The sequence below is a fragment of the Phyllostomus hastatus genome, unplaced genomic scaffold, assembly GCF_019186645.2.
Source record: "Phyllostomus hastatus isolate PE091 unplaced genomic scaffold, TTU_PhHast_1.1 phas_scaffold_28, whole genome shotgun sequence".
NCBI lineage: Eukaryota > Metazoa > Chordata > Mammalia > Chiroptera > Phyllostomidae > Phyllostomus > Phyllostomus hastatus.
In genome coordinates, this window is record NW_025334022.1 from 12,718,818 (window position 1) to 12,737,607 (window position 18,790).

Consider the following 18,790-nt stretch of genomic DNA (forward strand, 5'->3'; position numbering starts at 1 on the left):
ACCAGTAAGCATAAATTTCCCCTTGTATGACACTAATTTATCTGCCACCCAAATACACCAATGCAAACCACATGAAGTAAACATATCCTTATGATTTTATTGTCACATAAAACAAAAAATGAAGCTTAGAACTGGATCACTTGGCCCTGTAACAGAAAAGAAAAAAACAGTGAGTTTTTTTTCCTTTGCAAAGAACCTCTAACTCCATCAAGCAGTGTCTATGCCTACAGGGATCACCATTCTTTATTAAGGTCTCATTCTCCCTTTACTACTCATGCCAAAACCTTACACCCTCAGCTATGGATCAAGTACTTTAGTTCACAGGCTGGCACTCAGTCCACTGAGCCACAGCAGTCAGAGATCAAGTACTTTAAAAGGACTAGCCCTGATCTTGATGCCAGAATGAATGAGTGGGCAGAAATGTTCAACCTTACACCCCAAATTGTGTACCTTTCTCTTCTTATCTCCTCCCAGTTCAAAATGCTTGCATCTCTTAATAGCTAGCATTCTCTTAGATCTGCAGTTGGGCTCAACACATTCAAGCCTCAGCACAATCTTCTTTGTAGTTTTAGCCTGGAAAAAAATGATACCTTTCATAGATCACTGCAGAAAATCTTTCTTCAAAAATACAACTACATTGGCTCATGTACTACCTTCAAGCAAAGTGTTGCAAATGATAGAGTTGTGGCAATGTGTCATTGGCTATAGGTAGAAAACAGAAATGTAAAAACGCCAGTGGCTTTAAAGAGAGAATGTACTGGGTTGGCCAAAAAGTTCATTTGTTTTTTTTCCCTAAGATATCTCTAGTGACACTTAGTTGTGTTTAACTTCATTTGAAATAAATTTTTTTGCTTGATTGCATTTTGACAGCTGTTGTATCAGCATGCATGTAAAGAAATCAGAATTAGTGAATCTTTGTGTAGCCATTTTAATATTGAATATGGAAGAAAATAGGTCACATTTTTGGAATGTTATGCTTTATTATTTCAAGAAAGGTAAAAACACAATTGAAATTCAAAAAAAAAAAGAGCAGCTGTGACTGATCGAACCTATCAAGTGGTTTGCAAAGTTTTGTGCTGGAGATTTCTCATTGATGATGCTCCTTGGTCAGGTAGCCCATCTGAAGTTGATAAGCAATCAAATCAGACATTGAGAACAATCAACTTCATACCACATGGGATATAGCCCACATACTCAAAATATCCAAATCAATAGTTGTTGGTAAAAATGAAAAATGTGTCTTATATTTTATGGAAAAAAATAAACGAACTTTTTGGCTAACCCAGTAACAGCAAAGGTGGCAGGTTATCTAATTGCCATCAAGTCCCATTCACATCAGACATCGTAGAGGGCCTTCTTATGACATATGTACTCATTATTAATAACACTTGAACTTGTGGCCATTTAACAGCTTTACATAGGTAACTATTCCACACAACCAAAAATGGATCATCCATGTCCATGCACTATGAATTAAAAAAAACTTTCACAATTCATTAAATAGGGTTAACAACTGTTACTTAAGATCTATCAATTCTCTGGAGCCTACCTACAATTACATCTAGAATTTGTGTATTCAACTATATTTTTGGGTATCCAACCCACGACCCAGGATGGCTATGAATGTAGCCCAATGCAAAAGTGTCAATTTACTCAAAACCCTTTTTTTTGGCTCATCAGTTTTCGTTAGTGTTTGTGTATTTAATGTGTGGCCCAGAGATGCCAGAAGGTTGGACATCCCTGCTTTAACTCAAGGTACACTCCCCATGAATACAACTTTAATTTAAGCCTGTTCTTATAATGAGAATTCTACCACTTAGTTTGCAGTTCTCAAAAAAACCCAAACCTAGCTGGAACTTCCCCATCTTCTGAACAAGTTACTTGACTGTGATTAAGGCAAGGATTCCTTTTATCACTTTGAGATGAAATCATTTTTGGCACCTGAATGATAAATGAACACTCAAGTCACTCCCTAATACTTGCTGGTACCAAGCTAGATGAAGAGCAAAGTGCCAAAAGAAACCGTTTTCATGGGAATGCTATTGCAGGCACTGTGTACTTTAAGGAGTAGCCAAATCTGGGGTAAAAACAAATACACATTCAGTCTGAAAATGACAGAATTCAAGAGGGTGAGGGGAGGCCTAAATGTCTATTTTAAAGAGCTTTATGACTTCATGAGATAGGTAGCAGACTCACTGCCGGCTTCTGAGCAGAGAAGCAAAATTAAGAGAATTCTTACTACAAGCAAGAGCTGAGGATTCCCTAGGACAAGACAGAAGCAGGGCAAAGAATATATTTGTGCACTCAAACTTCAATCCTTAGAAAGGCTGGGCACATTCCTTAACTTGATGTTTGCCTCTTCACAAAGGGAAAGAAAAAACAAACACTGCAATGGTGCAGTATTGTAGACTAGAGTCAGATCTAGGTTGTTGTACTCCTAGCTCCACTGCCTACTAAGTATGTCACTGCAGATGACTGAGACAACTTCACTGTAACTATGAAAACATATACCTTTATTGTACAGGTGTGTGGGCTAACAACAAATGCAGGGTCTTTACTAGTCAGTGGGACACATTTCAAATATTCATCACTACCCACCTTTTTCCGGAAAATCGGCTTAGTCTGCCCACCATAGCCACTCTGCTTCCTGTCATAACGCCGCTTCCCTGGGGGAAGTAAAGTTATTTGTTACAGTACACCAAAGATGATAAATCACAACCACCACCCAGAAAAACTTTCTTACGGTTTTTATCTTGAGGTTTTCAGCAGACATGGTTATTAATTAATACCCAAGCCAGAGGATGGCGGGGGCAGGACAGGGGTCTGGGCTCGGATATTATACTATTACCACAAATGCCAATTTCAAACCAAATCCCATACAACAGATCGTCTTACCCTGTGCATACAGAGAATCCTTGCCCTTCTTGTACTGTGTTACTTTGTGGGGTTGATGCTTGCCACACTTCTTACAGAAAGTCCGGCGGGTTTTAGGAACGTTCACCTAGTAAATAAACCATTCAGAAAGTGCAGTGTTTATCAGATGCCAATGACACAGCGCCGACCCAGTTCACACTAGGGCAGCCCACAAGGGCTCGACTCTCAAATCCCACGCTAACCCTCCGACTAGTAGGTGGTCCAGCACCATGTGCTTCACGTACTGCAGCCTCGGACGAGCCCCAAAGTGGAAAAAGAGCGTATTTGCTCCACTCTCGGTTATGTCTACGTCTGATCCCACCACTTCAATTCCTGGCCCTGAAGCCAGGTCCCTTCTGGGCCAAACCCGGCAACACTGGGTTTCTTTACTACAACGCGTCCACGAAGGGGCCTGGACCCATCCTGGATGGCACCGTCTACAGCGGAGGAAAGATTACACTGGATACTATGTGTCCCAACCCCAAAGTCCTACCATGTTTGCGAGAGCGTTAACAGCACGGAAAGGAAGAAGCTAGGCCGGAAACGAAAGTATATAGGAGGTTCCTAGTCGCGCTTCCTCATGGGAGTTCGTGAGAGAGACCATAGAGTCTAAGACTCTGTGCACAGCACCCTCTAGCGGCTGAGAGGACTCTAGTTGGTGCCGCAGACGGGGTCTTAAGGAAGGGCTCTGCCTAAGACTTCTCCCACCCTCCAGCAAGACTTTTCCTCACTTAATCACTTTCCGCAGACGCTGATTTGGTGCAGCATTAAGTGAAGGAAGCAGTGCTTTTTCAGCCACTCTGACTTCCATCTCCCTATTCGCAATGGAAGCCAGGACTGGGGTCAGGTGGAGCGGCCTTTCACCTCACGTTCCAATCCTGTTCCACCTTAAGGACACTGGGACCATCTTTTGCAGCCAGCTTCTGGTCCACTGAAGACTTGGAGGGAGCCAGTGCTCTAGTTCATCTGCGAGTATTGGCCAGTTCGTCCATTCAACAAATGTGTTGGGTACAATAATCAAGTAATCATGCTAGTAAATGTTTAATTACCGACTAAGTACCTTGTAAAACAGGAACAATGATCAGCATTAAAGCAGCCCATTTTTGTTGAGAGAGCAAGTTTGTTTGTCCTAGGCTCTGAAAAGTGAGAATGAAACTGTTCGGCTCCTGCATTAGCAATAATCAGGTCAAGGGATAGAAAGTATCCAGCAACTCTTCTCCTCTTTGTATACCTGTATGAACAAAAAGAGGGACCACATACTAAACCTGACAAGCTCGGGGAGGCCTGCATGGCAGGACTAACAAACTCGATGCCAAAAAGTAACCACAGGAAAGTCCAATCATTAAAATTCTTAACTGAACTAATTAAAATGGATAAAAAGGTTCAAAGCAGCATTACCTGGTTTCTCTGAAGACTTTCTTCTTCCCCAGTGGCCCACCACCAATGCTTTTACTCCAAATCTCAATGGTCTGGCTGTGTTAGACTCTCTCCGTTCTTTAAAAAAAAACAAAAAACATTGATACATGCAGCACTATTCATGGTTATATTTTAGTCTCAGGTAGAGCTAACTGTAATCAAACTGTAGTAGGATTTATATGAATAACAGTTGCTAATTTTAGGACTGGGTAAATGCTATGCCACTGGCTATATCTGGCTGAATTCGAACGGCATTTCCTGAGACTGTCTGCAGTCTATTTTGGGTCTTCGCTAAACTCCCTAAAGGGCTTCCAGGGTCTCCTTTCAATGCCTTCCTTTAAGTGGTATCAGGAAACATTGCTACCCATTTTTAGCTTCTCTGCCCCTTATCAGACAGAGGGACAGAAGAATTGGGCAGATGTTCACATTTAGGGCCACAACTATAACTTTAAGTTTCTGCAAGTCAGATTGTCTAAAAGTGAAGGAGTAATCTCAGATACTAAAGTCATCCTCCAGGAGGAACAGGGTGAAGAGCTATTCATGGTGTTTAGCATCTGCCTCAGGATGTGCTCACCTAGCCATTAGAATTGCCAGGACAAAGAGAGTAGGGAACTCAGAGCAGGCAAAGTCAAGAAATGGAAGTTTTTATGGAGTGTGAAAAGTTACTTTTCTTACCTTTCTAGCAAAACCAAGTTTCAGGAAAATAACTCTTTTTTAAGAGATATTTAATTTATTTTTAGAGAGAGAAGAAGGGAGGGAGAAAGAAGAGGGAGAGAAACATCAATTGGTTGCCTCTCCCACTCACCCCAACCAGGGACCAAACCCACAACCCAATCCAGACATGTGTACTGCTCAGAATTGACCCAGCAACCCTTCGCTTTGTGGAATGACGCCCAACCAACGGAGCCACACTGGTCAGGGCATGGAATAAAACTCTTTACTGTTTGATTTTAGTGACACTTTCTTCTGTAAGGTCCTGTGAGTTGTATCTATCCTTTATCTGGCACTATTAAGCTTTCCAAGGTATCTTTCCAGACCTGGTGGTATTTTGCAGTCTGTGGTCGCTGTTCTGGGACACTACAGTGACTGCCTCTGGCACAGATCTCTTTAGCCTGTCAGTATCATCATTCTTTATCCAGAAGAACAAAGGAACTGCACCTTTAAACATATCAGTCTGTTTACTGAGGCACTGGCAAGTCCTAGGGCTAACATGGAACCTTCCCTAGAGGGAATACTGGAGTGAGCTGGATATGAAGGTGGGTCAAAGGAAGTGTCAGTGTGAAACAGTGTGCAGCCAAGAGGGGGGGCCCAAATAGGGATTTGGAATGGGGTCCAGAACTCAAGGTGTCCAGGAAATATTAGAAAGATATATAAGATGTCCTCACCCCTTCCCCACACAGGTGTGAGTTGGGGGAAGGGACACATGGAGCAGGACCATGCGGAGCTGTTTTGTACCGCAACAGCTTTGCAGCTAACCTCTGGCGTGGTCATTTAACATACCTCTAACCTTTAACTGGTTTCATAGATATGTTAAATAGCTGTGGCAATGCCTTGAGCCAGGGGGATGGAAGTGACTTCCACCCAAGATGTAACTGGAGGGGGCAGCTCCCCCTGTTTACAGCACCTGCGTGAGAGCTTGGAGATGATTGGCTCCATGACATGGGGCCACACCTGCCCAGACTTACTATGGCAGCCTAGTAAACCTGGAATAATACAGGAATGCTGGCAGGTGTAACTGATTGTAGGAGGAGTCAGAAATGGGGGTCCAAAGGAAGGTTGATGCTGGGATTTAAAACCCAGATGTGGCAGCCATGACAGGAATCACCAGGCGGCTAGAGCAGAGAATCACCACTCAGCTTCAACAAGGAGGACCACTCGGCTGTGGCAGCACAGAGAGAACCATGTGGCTTTGGCGAGAGTGGGGACCCCTCAGCTTTGGGTGCTTCTTTTGGCCACATAGCTTAAGAAGTAAGAGAGACTTTGCCTGGAAGAAAAGGGGTACAAGGACTTTTGTTGGTGGGCCATGAGAAGGTGCCCCATGGCTTTGGATTAATTGGAGATCCTGATGGCAACACAGCTGATGATGCCGGGAGCCTGAGTCATGGACTTCTTTTCTTGAGATACGATACCCCAAATTAGGGCAGAGGGAGAAGGAAGGACTGTGTGCATCTGTGGGTATCTTACTAGACTTTAATATTTTAATAAAGACATTGGGTCACTACTATAAGTCTGTATAGCTTTAAACATTTCCTTTCCTTTTCACAAATCTCTGGCATTGAGAGACATCTTTCCTCTGGTGGCAGACATAGCAAACCTAGTGGCAGGTACTTTCAGTAATAGCATATCGTACCCCCCACCTTGGCCCTGTTCTGTAACAAGTGGGTGGGTAGAGGAATGAACAGAATGGCAGTTTTTTGGTTTTTTTTTTGACTCAGACTCCTAGAATGTTCACAAGATGAAGTTTTGGGGAAGAATATCATCTCACCATAGGTACTTTTACTTTTTCCACTTTTGTTATATATGTATTTATTAGATTATTTGCGTATTGGTATCTTTTATTAAAAAGGCCAGTGTGGTCCTGGCTGGTGTGGTTCAGTGGATTCAGTGCCAGCCTGTAAATCAAGGGGTTTCCGGTTCAATTCCTAGTCAGGGCGCATGCCTGGGTTGTGGGCTGCTGGGTCCTCAGTTGGGGGCGGGCAAGAGGCAACCACACATTGATGATTTTCTCCCTCTCTTTCCCTCTCCTTTCTTCTCTCTCTAAAAATAAATAAATAAAATCCTTTAAACAAAGGGTCTATGTGGTGTTTGGCCATTGGAATAAAAAAGTTCCTAACTGGGCACATCATCACAAGTAGTCATGTCCCAGGCCTATAGCTTCTTCAAGTCAAACTTTATCTTAAGCAAGTGCTGCCCATTGTTCTTATACATCTATAATAACATAGCTATGAAATGTCAGAGTAATTCTCTTTTCTAGGCTCCTCGAAGGCACCACCACAGGTACCAGAGCCCAAGACCACTAGAGCATAAAATCACAGAAGACCTCGCATACCATCTCTATGTACTGTAAATGTTAATTAACTATCCTCTACCCAGTAATGTAAAAAAAAAAAAAGTGTGTATTTCTCCATTTTGATTTGTATGCAGTCCTAGAGATTTCCCCTTTTTGCTTTCTCCTGCCTCCTTAATTTACCACCAATGAATTTCATGGACCATCCTTGAAGTTTTCTACTTTGATTGTAAATATGTAAAAGGGAATGCAAAACTACCATTCTTCAGAGCGTTTTCTCAGTCCATTGGCATCTTGCTTTCAAGCATGTCCTCAAAATTGTGGCTCAAATAAACTCTTATGAAACTTTCCTATAGGTTTGAACATTCTTTCATTGACACCTGGCAGAAGGCATGTGATAGGTTTCAAAAGAGTTACTCTAGTAGAAAAAGACTTCAGGGTATTTAAAATGGATTGTCATAATATTCTCACAGTAATTTTAGGAGGTAAGCATTACTATAATTCTCATCTTACAGATGAGGACATTGAGACCATAGGCTGTTTTTTAAAATTGCCAATTGTTAACATATTTAGTGGAGCCAGGTTACAAACACAGGTGATCTGACTCCAGAGCCTGGGTTCCCTTACCATTCATTATACAGTATGACTATTGTGGCCTGGTAATTGTAACAGCTGACAATTATTCAGCATTTATTATATACCAGGCATTTTCCTAACCACCTTATATACTACTTCTTTTAATCCTAACAACCCACACAGCTTATTCCATTATTATAGTATTTAACAGGTGAGGAAACTGAAACATGAGAGACATTAAATTTGCTTAACCAAAGTCACACAGATGATTATTTTGTAGAGCTGGAATTTTTTTTCAGGTAGTTTAATACCATATCCTTGCACTTAACCACAGCATCACACAGGGGAAGCAGGGGCATCTGTAGGGCACAAGAGGATGAAGAGAGAGAATTGGGCAGGGACGCAAGGGGTGAGGAAATATGAGAACCTAGGGTCTTCTGTTTGCATAACATCTGAGGAACACCCATGGGTCCCGAGCTGACTCTCTGATCATTCCATCCCCATTTTGTTGGATGGTCTCTGGGAATAAGAAAATAAAAGCATTACCAATACTTGCTACATTTCTTAAAAGTTTCTTTGCCAAACAGCCAATCTGTAGTCTCACATCTTCTTTTCTTTAGACTCTTAGGCAGTCTCACTGGACTTTCAGGAGTTTCTATAGGTTTTAGATAACAATAACATGGAAATGTGAAGACAGTGAACATGGCTTCTGTTAGTTCTTTCTATTATATCTCGTATCACGTGGCTTTTGGTTTCCATTCTCTTTACCAGTCCTGGTGTCTATTCTGGACATACTCCTGCTCATTACTTTTCCCTAAGGTGAGGCACTTAAAACTGAACACAGAACTTTAGATATGGTCTGGCCATGCATAGCAAGCAGCTTTTTCATGTTCCTCTATCTAGATATGTTACTTCTGCAAGGAAGCCTAATGTCTCCTTGTAATTTTTGGCAGCCATGTTATTGACATGACATTTCTCTCTATTGCTATCAGCAAAAACCTCTGAAACATTTTCACAAGTTTTAGTGCTGCCCAAATTTCACTTGGGTCATCTGAAGTTCAATGTGAATGCCCAATTATGGGATGTAACCCTTAGCCCTGTTAAAATACACTTTGTTGAATTTGGCTTATTATATCAGGTGATTAAGATCTTTTGGGAAACTCTTTGCTCTGGTTTTGTCATTCCATCTAGCTCACAAAAGCCTTACACCATTCACTGATTAGCTAGGCTTCTTTTTATAGATTCTTCAAAGTTCATTAATAAAAATATTGAATATGATAGCACCAAGCATGGAACCTTCTTTTACATTGTGAATCTTCTAGCCAAGTGTGTTAGAGAAATGCTAATGGATGGAAGGCAAATAAGCACCTAGGTTTACTTTCCCCTTTACCTTGTCCTGCTCTCCCTTGTCCAAACCCCCATTGTATGCTTATCAATCCCCAGTCTTCACCCCAATATGCACCTTAAGAAAGGACAGGGCATGTGACAACAAGTAGAATGCGATTGAAGAAAGAGGGAGGAAAGGCAAATGTCACTGAGCAACTCTCAGGCAGGCGACTGCAGCAGCCATTCAAGGGTGACTAGTTGAAAGGATATAAATTGTCAATTAAATGGGAAGATCACCTCTGGGTGGTGTGGCTCAGTGGATTGAGTGCTGGACTGTGAAGCAAAGGGTTGCTGGTTTGATTCCCAATCAGGGCACATACCTGGGTTTCAAGTCAGGTCCCCAGTTGGGGGAACTCAAGAAGCAACCATAGATTGACGCTTGCCTCCCTGTCTTTCTCCCCCCTTCTCCTCTCTCTAAAAATAAGTAAAATCTTCAAAAAGTTTTTGAATAAGAAGCTCATACAACACTTGTCGCCCATCTATGTTATCCAGATGTGAGGATAAACCAAATGCTTTTTAAAAAGAAGTCCTGTTGTCTTAAAAATTCTGACAAACTTCTAGTGAGATCTATTATGTGTTTTTACATTACTATATAGCACCTGGATCATATAAACATGGCAGTGCCTGATATGTCAAGATGGGCAAGCAGATCAATCATCAAGAGCTCAGCCCTGGCTGGCGTAGCTCGGTGGATTGAGCGCAGGCTGCGAACCAAAGTGTCACAGGTTCAATTCCCAGTCAGGGTACGTGCCTGGGTTGCAGGCCATGACCCCCAGCAACCGCACATTGATGTTTCTCTCTCTCTCTCTCTCTCTCCCTCTCTCTCACAACCCTCCCTTCCCTCTCTAAAAATAAGTAAATAAAATCTTAAAAAAAAAAAGAGCTCTACCACCATCCCAGTCTGCAGCCAGTACTGGCTGAATTGTCTAGGAAAATCCCCTGGGAGAAAACTGCTGGAGGTGCCTGAAGATACATTCAGGCTTTAAGTAACACACCTAATTCAGTTTCTCAGTTTATATGATTAATTAGAAAGGTGTAAATTAGGAGTTAATACCTGAGACTAACTCTTTAAAGGGGAAAAATTAACATCTACAGAAAATGGGGAAGGTCACAAGTCTTCATGTGGGCTTACATTTAGACATTTTTATCTGTAGAAAAGATGCTTTCTTAGAAAATGACTCAGCAGGGGAAGTCTCCTCTCCTTCTGTCAAGCTCTGTACTTTGGGGTCCCTTCATGAGTACTCTCCATCCTTCACTATCAAGTTTACAGTGTGACCCAAGTCTTCTCTCCCTTGGATGATATAAGATTAAAGGCACTCTTCCCCTTTAGTCCCTTTGTTTTGTCTTTGTGGATCTTCATTTTTCCTCTTTCCTGTAAGTCTCCATTCCCTCTGCTGATCATCCCCACAGTTCTTTAGGTATGTTGTCCGTTTACCTTGAGAAGGTGGGCCTGACAACCTGTTTGCTCAACCCAGCCCCATCTAGTGTCTCAGTAACCCCAGTAATGTTGAGAAATGTTCTTTCAGAGGGGACTGGAGAGAGAAGTGTCAGAGGTCCCAAGCAAATGAAGGGCAGAGACAGCCGAGGTGGGGGGTGGGTAGAATAGGGACAGCAGCAGGGAACCAGATACCATGTTGCCGAGAAGAAGAAAAAAAAAGGCATTGGTTTAAGTCAGGAAACAAAAAAAGGGAACTGAGTGGCTGCGAAAGGGTGGGGTTTGCTCAGACTGTCCTTCCTCTCTGGACTGTAAGAATATGTCTCCAGGACCAGTGCCTTCTGAGATCGAGTCCCACCTTCAAAGTCCTGGCATCTCAATGCATCTGGGAAGCTACCTGCATTAAGTCAGGACTGAGGTGGGTTTGGGGCATGGCAGGGGCTGGGTGGCAGCAGCAAATACCTTTTGTAGGACCCCTGAAAGCCAGAGAGAAAGCATGGCTGCTGCCATACAGTCGGCTGGCGGTGCAGGCTGACCGAGGGTAGGAGTGTCATCAGCACAAGGCCCTGAGGATGCCTCCTGATGATCAGAACAGTCCTTTCTGAGCAGGTCTAGGGGGGAATAGGAAGAGAAAAAAGTGACGTGTGGTGACCATCTGAACAGGTAGCAAATGTTATAAAAGGGCACCTGTGCAAAACTTGTCAGAAATGTAACATTGTAGGTGGCAGTAGGATAAAAATAAGCTCTGTGGTCAAATATTGCTTGGAGATCCAAAATGTGTACTGCTGTCATTGAGGCCCTTAGAAGAAAAAAATTAAGACGTGGATTGTCTGACAAAGCAGTAAAAGCTCACATGCCACAATAGAATGTTGACCTTTATAAGCTAGAGAAAGGCACCAACTAAACCAGGGTTTAAGCTACTTGCCTTAAGGTTGCACTGAGTCAATGTTACCAGGACCAGAGCTGGCTTTTGGAAGGACTGTCTGTGTGCACCAGGCTCGTGGTATTAGTGGGTAAAGGACTGGACCAGAAGAAAGCAGCCTCAGCATTAGCCTCAGCCCCAGTCTCAGCCCAGACTGTGTGGCCAACCCCTGAGGTTTTTCCTGTTAACATTGTCTGCCATGTGCACGGCTTTCTTTTCTCTTGTCTTCATCATTTCTCTTCTCCTTTCCTCTCCCCTTCTCCTCTCCATCCTCCTTCTCCTCTGTTCCTTTTTTCCTTACCTGTATCCCCTCTTCTTCATTCTCTTCTTTATTTTGTTCATTACCATATCTCCTGGAACAGAGTTAGCACTTAATAATTGCTGAATTGCTTTTCTTGCCCCTTCCTTGCTCTGCTCTTTTCCCCCTTACTTTCCTAATATCTTCCTCATAGGATTGTTGGGATCAGTAAGTGTGTTAAAATATGTAAAGAAGTTAAAGACAGGGCCTGGCAACAGTAAGTGCTAACAGTAATTGCTAAGCGTTGGTTATTATTTTCATTGTGCCTGAAATCTGCCAGTGTCCCCAGAGGGCCTGCCCAGAGCAAATGGTGTGGCATTTAGAACAAAAGGGATTGCTGGACCTGACCAAGACATCCTTGGATGTGTTGCTGGACCTCCAAAAGGAATCCTGACCCAGTTTCTATGCCACCCAGCTCTCCAAGCTCTAGATCTCTATTACATGCTGTGCATTTCCAGAGGCAGGGGTCTACTATCACAGGGGCTATCTTCTGTGCTGTTAGTTTTATGCTAGTTCTACTCCTTCCCTCATTTTACATGCCAAACCTCTGAACCAAGGGTGCTACAGCCTTTTTTGGAGTCTCAGTTATTTGATAAAACAATGTCACCCTCCATATGAGCCACAAAATGCAAATATTCATGGAACCTAAAGCATTCTACAAAAACAGTATCCTTCAGGGCTAGCCCTATCTGTTCTATTCTGACCCCTCTTATCTTCACATGATTTAAACTATCTGCTTGTGTTAAAATCCAAATTCCTGTTGCTTATGAATAGTGATGTGTTTGTTTAGAATCCTTTGTAAACTCCTTTTGGTGAGAACTAGTGCAACTTTCCATTCACTTCTAGGGGCTCGGCGCCATCTTAAATTATCATCAATATGATTTACTATTTCCATTAGAGCAAATTTCCTACAGAGAGTTTTCTTTCAGTGGACTAGATCTATACCAGGAAGTGACTTAGGTATAAGGAGAAGATATGGCTTTTGAAAACTAGTTTCAGTGTTCTCTACAGAGTCCATAGATATCTGCTGCTTTTCACCCTCCAGGGAATAAGGGAGAGCTAAAATTTTCAGTGAGGCAGTGCCCAATAAGAAGCTAGAGACAGACCTTGACCTAATTCACTCCAAAGCTGCTTGGTTTATGCAAATGAAGCCATCAGGGGAGGGAGATAGAGAACCCTGAAACAAATGGGCCACGTGTGACTTTCAGTTTCTACAGCGGTTCATGTGCACTGACTCAAGGTATTCAGAGAGCACTGGAAACATAAGCCTTAATGTCAGGCTTCCAATCTTACCCTCTGAGAGCCATCACCAGATGCCCTTATGGTTAATGCTGGTCATCTGAACCTCAAGAATTAGCTCATCTCACTGTCTTGCCTCCTTGAAAAAAAATGAACTATAGTATGTTAGCTCATCCTTAGAAGAAAATTCTAGTGAGTCCAAAGAAGTTAAATTTTAGACAAGTTGAAGGTTGGAATATAATGTTCAAGATCATTGGTTCAGTGAGAATACAGATTAGTCTGCAATAAAAACAGTAAAAAATGATTAGAAATGGAGCACAAAAGAGGTAAAAGTAGAGGGAAATCAGGCTCTCAAAAACTGCTAAAAAGAATGGAAATTGGCACACTGTTTCTGCAAACTATTTTGTCAATATGTTTCAAAGTGCAAAATATACATAGATTGACTTGGTAAATGATGCTTATATAGAGATCCTAATATCATGGGGAAACAATCAGGAGTGATATTAAACAATAAGTTGAGATATTTTGGGGAAAAGTTTGTTGGATGGATGAATGAATGGATGGATAATAGGTAATGTTAAGAAAAATAAGCAAACTACAAATATCATGTGCAATATAATCTCAAATGTAAGAATAAAGCACAGAAAAAAAGTGGAACATTTGGCAAAAGAGGAAATGGTGGTAAGCACAGAAGACTGTGGAACATTTTCCTCTGCTATACTCCTCCATGCTAGAAAAGATGATTTGTCCTTATTACTGGTCAACTACTTTTTCCCACATGAAGATTCTTGTCAATCCTGCCAGGTTTTCTCATATTTTTCTTTAAATCTTCCTCAAGGAGATCCTAACTGGTGGATTCCTATAGTTACTCACTGTTTCCCTTTTAGGATTTTTCATTATTGATGGGATAACATCTCAGGGGGTGGGTGGAATGCCCACTTTTTTTGTCCCATAGGTTGTTATTGCTTACATTGGATGTAAAACTTTGAATGAACTTTCTTTCATATTATGAAATATTGCAAATAGACAAAAGTACGGAAAATATCATTACACTCAGGTACTCACCACTTGGGTCTACAGAGTCCTAATATTGTGCCATAATTCTGGAGTTTTTTAGAAATACTATACTCTCCACAGAGTAAAAACCTTCTTGTGTCCTCCTTCACAATCAAATAATTAGGTCCCCTTCATCCTTAGAAGTTAGCAGTACCTTGACTTTGGTGTTTGTCATTCCTAGGTGTGTTTTTATATGATTACTATATATGTAAGTATCCATAAAAGATATTATAGTATTAGTTCTCATGTTCTACAGTTTTATATAAATTGTAAATATTCTTCAACAACTTGCTTTTTTAGTATAATGTCTTAAGATTTATTTATCTTAGTCACCTACAAAAAAATCTCTTCTCAGTCATAAGAAGCATCTCTGAGGTTAACCATCTCATGGTTATGACTGAGAATTTGATTGAGAATTTCTTGCCCCTAGAGCCAGAAGAGAACTCTTCTTTAAAATATCATAAGCACGCCCTGGCTGGTGTAGCTCAGTGGGTTGAGTGGCCTGTGAATGAAAGGGTACCAGTTCAATTCCCAGTCAGGGCACATGCTTGGGTTTTGGGCCAGGTCCCCAATGGGGGGTGTGCAAGAGGCAACCACACATTGATGTTTCTCTCCCTCTTTCTCTTTCCCTTCCCTCTCTAAAAATAAATAAACAAAATCTTTAAAAAATAAAAATAAAATAAAATATCATAACCATAGTAAACAAACAAACAAAGCAACAAAGAAACTTAATTACTCTTGTTAAGATCCTCAAAGGCTCTACTCAGGCCCTAGTGAAACCTAATTATTTTATGATAAGCTTCAGGGTCAGTACTACAGACAACCAAATATATGGTAAGAACTTCCAACCAGAATCAGTTTTCTGGCTGCATGCTAACAAGAGAAATTCTCATCTGCTGTAGTCATTCCAAGAGGTCCTGGTGCTCTGCTTCTTCTTCAGCATTTCATGTTAACATTTCACATTTTCTTCTGTGGTTTTGGAAACTTCTGGATCTCTGGGATTCATAATCTCTTCTGCCCTGCACTAGAGAGTAGATTCTGGCCAAGTAATGATGAAAGGAGAGCCAATTCACAAATTTACATTCAGCATCAGATTGAGGGTGACTGCTGGTGTGCCCATCTTTCACTGTGAACTTGTGTGCTCCTTTGGTGTTTTTCTTTTTTCAGTTTTTGTTTTCCCTGGTTTAAACATTTTTCTTTCTTTTTTTTCTTTGATATCCAAATAACATATTCATTATGAAAAATGATTCAATTACAGGAATATTAAAAACAAAACATTAGTTATAAGCTCATTGTCCAGAAACATTATTATTTGGACATATTACCTTCCATTTTTTACCCATGCATTATTCTTATATTTGAGATTATATTGCACACACTATTTGTAGTTTGCTTATTTTTCTTGACATTATATCCATCCATCCATTCATCCATTCAACATACCTTTTCCCCAAAATATCTCAACTTTTTTTAATATTACTTCTGATTATTTTCCCATGATATTAGGATCTCTACATAAGCATCATTTACCAAGTCAAAAGTATGTGTATTTTGCATTTTGAAACACATATGATGGTTGCATCACACTTTGTTTATCCACTTTCCTATTAATGAGTATGGACATTGTTTGTTTTCATTTATAAACAGTGGTGCCATGAACATTCACGTACATATAATATAGTTTTCCTTTCTCAAAGTAAATTATCATTTATTCAGATAAAGTGGCAAACCAAAGTCTGGCTTATTTGTTGGACCACACACTTTGTGTTACTCTTTGTTCTGTCCTAATTCCTATCTTCCTAATGCTTTACTGTGAAATCTGATAGAATCATCTATCAACCATATTTAGAGTATAATCAATGGGCTAAATTTGGCCTACAAAAAAATCTCTTCTCAGTCACAAAAAGCATCTCTCAGGTTCTGACTGAGATTTTGATTGAGAATTTCCTGGCCCTAGAACCAGAAGAGAACTTTTCTTTAAAATATCATAACCGCAGCAACAAAGAAACTTAATTATCATTGTTAAGTTCCTAGAAGATGAAGAGGGGTTGGTCCAAACTGCTGTTTGACGACAGCCATGGGAAATGACAGGATGCTGAGGTAGATGGCACCATACTTGAATGAAGTGGGGGAAAATCCCTCTGGGAGGCAATGAGGTACCACAGAAACAGCAAGGGTTTAGAGTCCAGAAGGATGATGCTAGGCAATCATATAATCTCCATGAGCCTCATTTTCTTTGTCTTTTTGTTGTAAGGAATAAATAAAATAATGTGTGTAAAATGCCTGACAGGTAGATTATACTGAGAGAAACAAGTGTTTCCTTGCATTTCCCTGAGAAAATGGAATAAGCAGAATCTTGCTCACCAATTAAGTAATGCTTTAAAGAAGAAATAAAGAAAAGCACTGCTTCTTAGATATTCTGGCTAAGTAATCATTTGAGCCATGATTAACTGGTTATTTCTAACTAGCATCTCCTGGGCTCTTCCTAATAATAGGCAGGCTATGAAATTTTCTGAATTTTGCTCTGGTGTTGTCCCTAATAGTGTTTTATCTTGGTATGAGTAAAAATGAGAGCCAAGGGTGGTTTAGTTTACTGATTCCACAGTGATATATCTATATATCTATATATCTATATCTGTATCTATCTATCTATCTATAAAATGGAAGTGACATGAATGTCATATATATACAGATATATATATTTTTTTCTGATTCTATAGTGATATATTACTGATTCTGCACTTATATATATGCCAAGGAATATATATATGGGTGTGCATACATATCTATATAAATATATATAGTGTATATATATTCCTTGGCATAGTGCAGTCTATAAGATGGCATCCTCTTTCTGAATTCTGCTGCTCCATGGGGAGCTGGGAAGATGAAAAAAGGTGGCTGCATGAAAATCCTTGCATTTGTGCTTTAGTAAAGAGAATGTTATAATGCTAGAATTCTGTATTCTAAATGAAGAGCTCTGCCTTTCTATTATTTTTCCTCCTCCTCTTTCTTTCTCTGTATGAACAATGGTATGTGGGTGTGTGTGTGTGTGTGTGTGTGTGTGTGTGAGAGAGAGAGAGAGAGAGAGAGAGAGATTCATGTCACTTCCATTTCCAACCCCTGAGTGAGGTGCAAGGTCAGCCCTCATGGTGCATCTTTTGTGGTCAAATCAACGCTGTAGGCTTCTAAAATTGTTAGAAAAAAATTACACCTGCTACAATACATACCCAAAGAAGCTGCAAGTGCTCACTAACACACAGAGTCTATTACATACCACTCTTCAGGAAGAATTAGAGATGGATACCTCTCCTTTCACATTATTTCTGGATGGACCAGTGGTAAGGACAAACTATTACAATTTCAGGCTGTGTTTCCAGACTGCATCACAATGAAATAGGAAGAGAGTTGTCAAAGGAGGGGTTACTAGGCCATGGAAATCCTAATAATCCTTCAGATCACTGAGGGTAGAGGCCATTTCACCCCTTGCTTACAGGGGTTATGGTTAATGAGAGGCTTACTTACTTCTTCATGCTTAGACCAACAACACTAAATCCTACTCCAACAAAGACACTTGAAAGAGAGGAAGCCTTCCTTTTGCATAAACTGGATCTGTTCTAAAAATGAAAAAGAGCACAGGCAGCTTCTAGAAGGACCTGTCTTATAGGAAATAAAAACAGAGATCAAGACTGAAGCAGATGTTACGTCTGAGGAGGGAGTGTATCCACCAAGATTTTTCAACAAAACTGAAGGTAAAATGCTGAATGTGCTTTACTCAGCTAAAAAAATAAATAAATAAAAATAAAAGTATACCCGGATGTGTTTTGTTGGGAAGTTTCAGAACCAATTTACTGGTTATGCTACTCAGTTTCTTTAGTATTTTATTTTGTCTTCTGTAATTTGAATCTTTGCTTTTGAAGAGGTACTTAATTGGAAGTCACCATGGAAACAAGTGTAATATTATTACAGAGGTCTCGATGAGTTGGCAGTTCCAGAGAATAGACTATCATCAGTCGGTTACCACCACTCCTCTGTAAATTAATATTTTTAACGTCAAAAGAAAACTCTTTTGAGTTTGAGTTGAATGTGAATGTTAAAAAGAATTCTCATTGGTTTTAAACTCTTATAAGTTTGTAATTTCTGTAAGGGACCATTTACACCAGGGAGTCAGGGAAGAGAGCTGTGTGGTAGAGTGCAGGGAAAGGTTTGCTCCTTTGACCAGTTTTGTCTTGAAAGATCATTTACAAACCATGAACTAATCCACCCCCCAGAAGATAATGGCATCCACATAGTGGATCATTCTGAACATCTCTGGTGTTCCATTAACCTATTTTTGTCTCCCCACTATGAAAATAAGCCCTTCTACACCAAAGATAAGAGCAATGTAAGGGCACAGATAGCCTCGGGCTTCAATGAAAAACACTCCCTTAAACTTTCCTGGTATGAGCAATAGTCTGTGCTTCATAAGTAGAAATAAACCTTGCTGACTTTATTTATTCTGCTTCCCTGGTGCCACCAAAAGTGTAAGGAGCTTAGTTTAAA

General features: G+C 40.6%; 2 protein-coding genes across 3 annotated transcripts in view; one reads left to right on the forward strand and one right to left on the reverse strand.

Annotated features, from left to right (window-relative positions):
• Positions 1 to 72: 72 nt before the first annotated feature.
• Positions 73 to 3,473, reverse strand: RPL36A (ribosomal protein L36a). Its single transcript, XM_045817576.1, has 5 exons — positions 3,407 to 3,473; positions 2,896 to 3,001; positions 2,599 to 2,666; positions 451 to 573; positions 73 to 146 (listed from the first exon to the last, which is right to left on the reverse strand). The coding sequence occupies exons 1-5, from the start codon at positions 3,407 to 3,409 to the stop codon at positions 126 to 128; spliced, it is 321 nt and encodes a 106-aa protein (XP_045673532.1). The 5' UTR covers positions 3,410 to 3,473; the 3' UTR covers positions 73 to 125.
• A 7,540-nt stretch (positions 3,474 to 11,013) lies between these two features.
• Positions 11,014 to 18,790, forward strand: part of BTK (Bruton tyrosine kinase) — a 30,787-nt gene continuing 23,010 nt past the window's right edge. Inside the window, exons 1-2 of one of the 2 annotated variants that reach the window (XM_045817712.1) lie at positions 11,019 to 11,151; positions 17,916 to 18,000. In XM_045817712.1, coding sequence (XP_045673668.1) covers positions 17,947 to 18,000 — 54 coding nt within the window. In that variant the 5' untranslated portion in view covers positions 11,019 to 11,151; positions 17,916 to 17,946. Of the gene's footprint in view, positions 11,152 to 17,915; positions 18,001 to 18,790 lie in introns of both variants that reach the window. The other variant, XM_045817713.1, reaches the window with a different exon arrangement.

What these genes read in the sequence shown, in the direction of transcription:
- RPL36A (XM_045817576.1), bottom strand. An exon ending in GGATTCTCTGTATGCACAGG is followed by an intron (nt 2,667 to 2,895) that starts GTAAGACGATCT and finishes TACTTCCCCCAG; the next exon opens with GGAAGCGGCGTTATGACAGG. An exon ending in GAGGAGATAAGAAGAGAAAG is followed by an intron (nt 147 to 450) that starts GTACACAATTTG and finishes TTTCTGTTACAG; the next exon opens with GGCCAAGTGATCCAGTTCTA.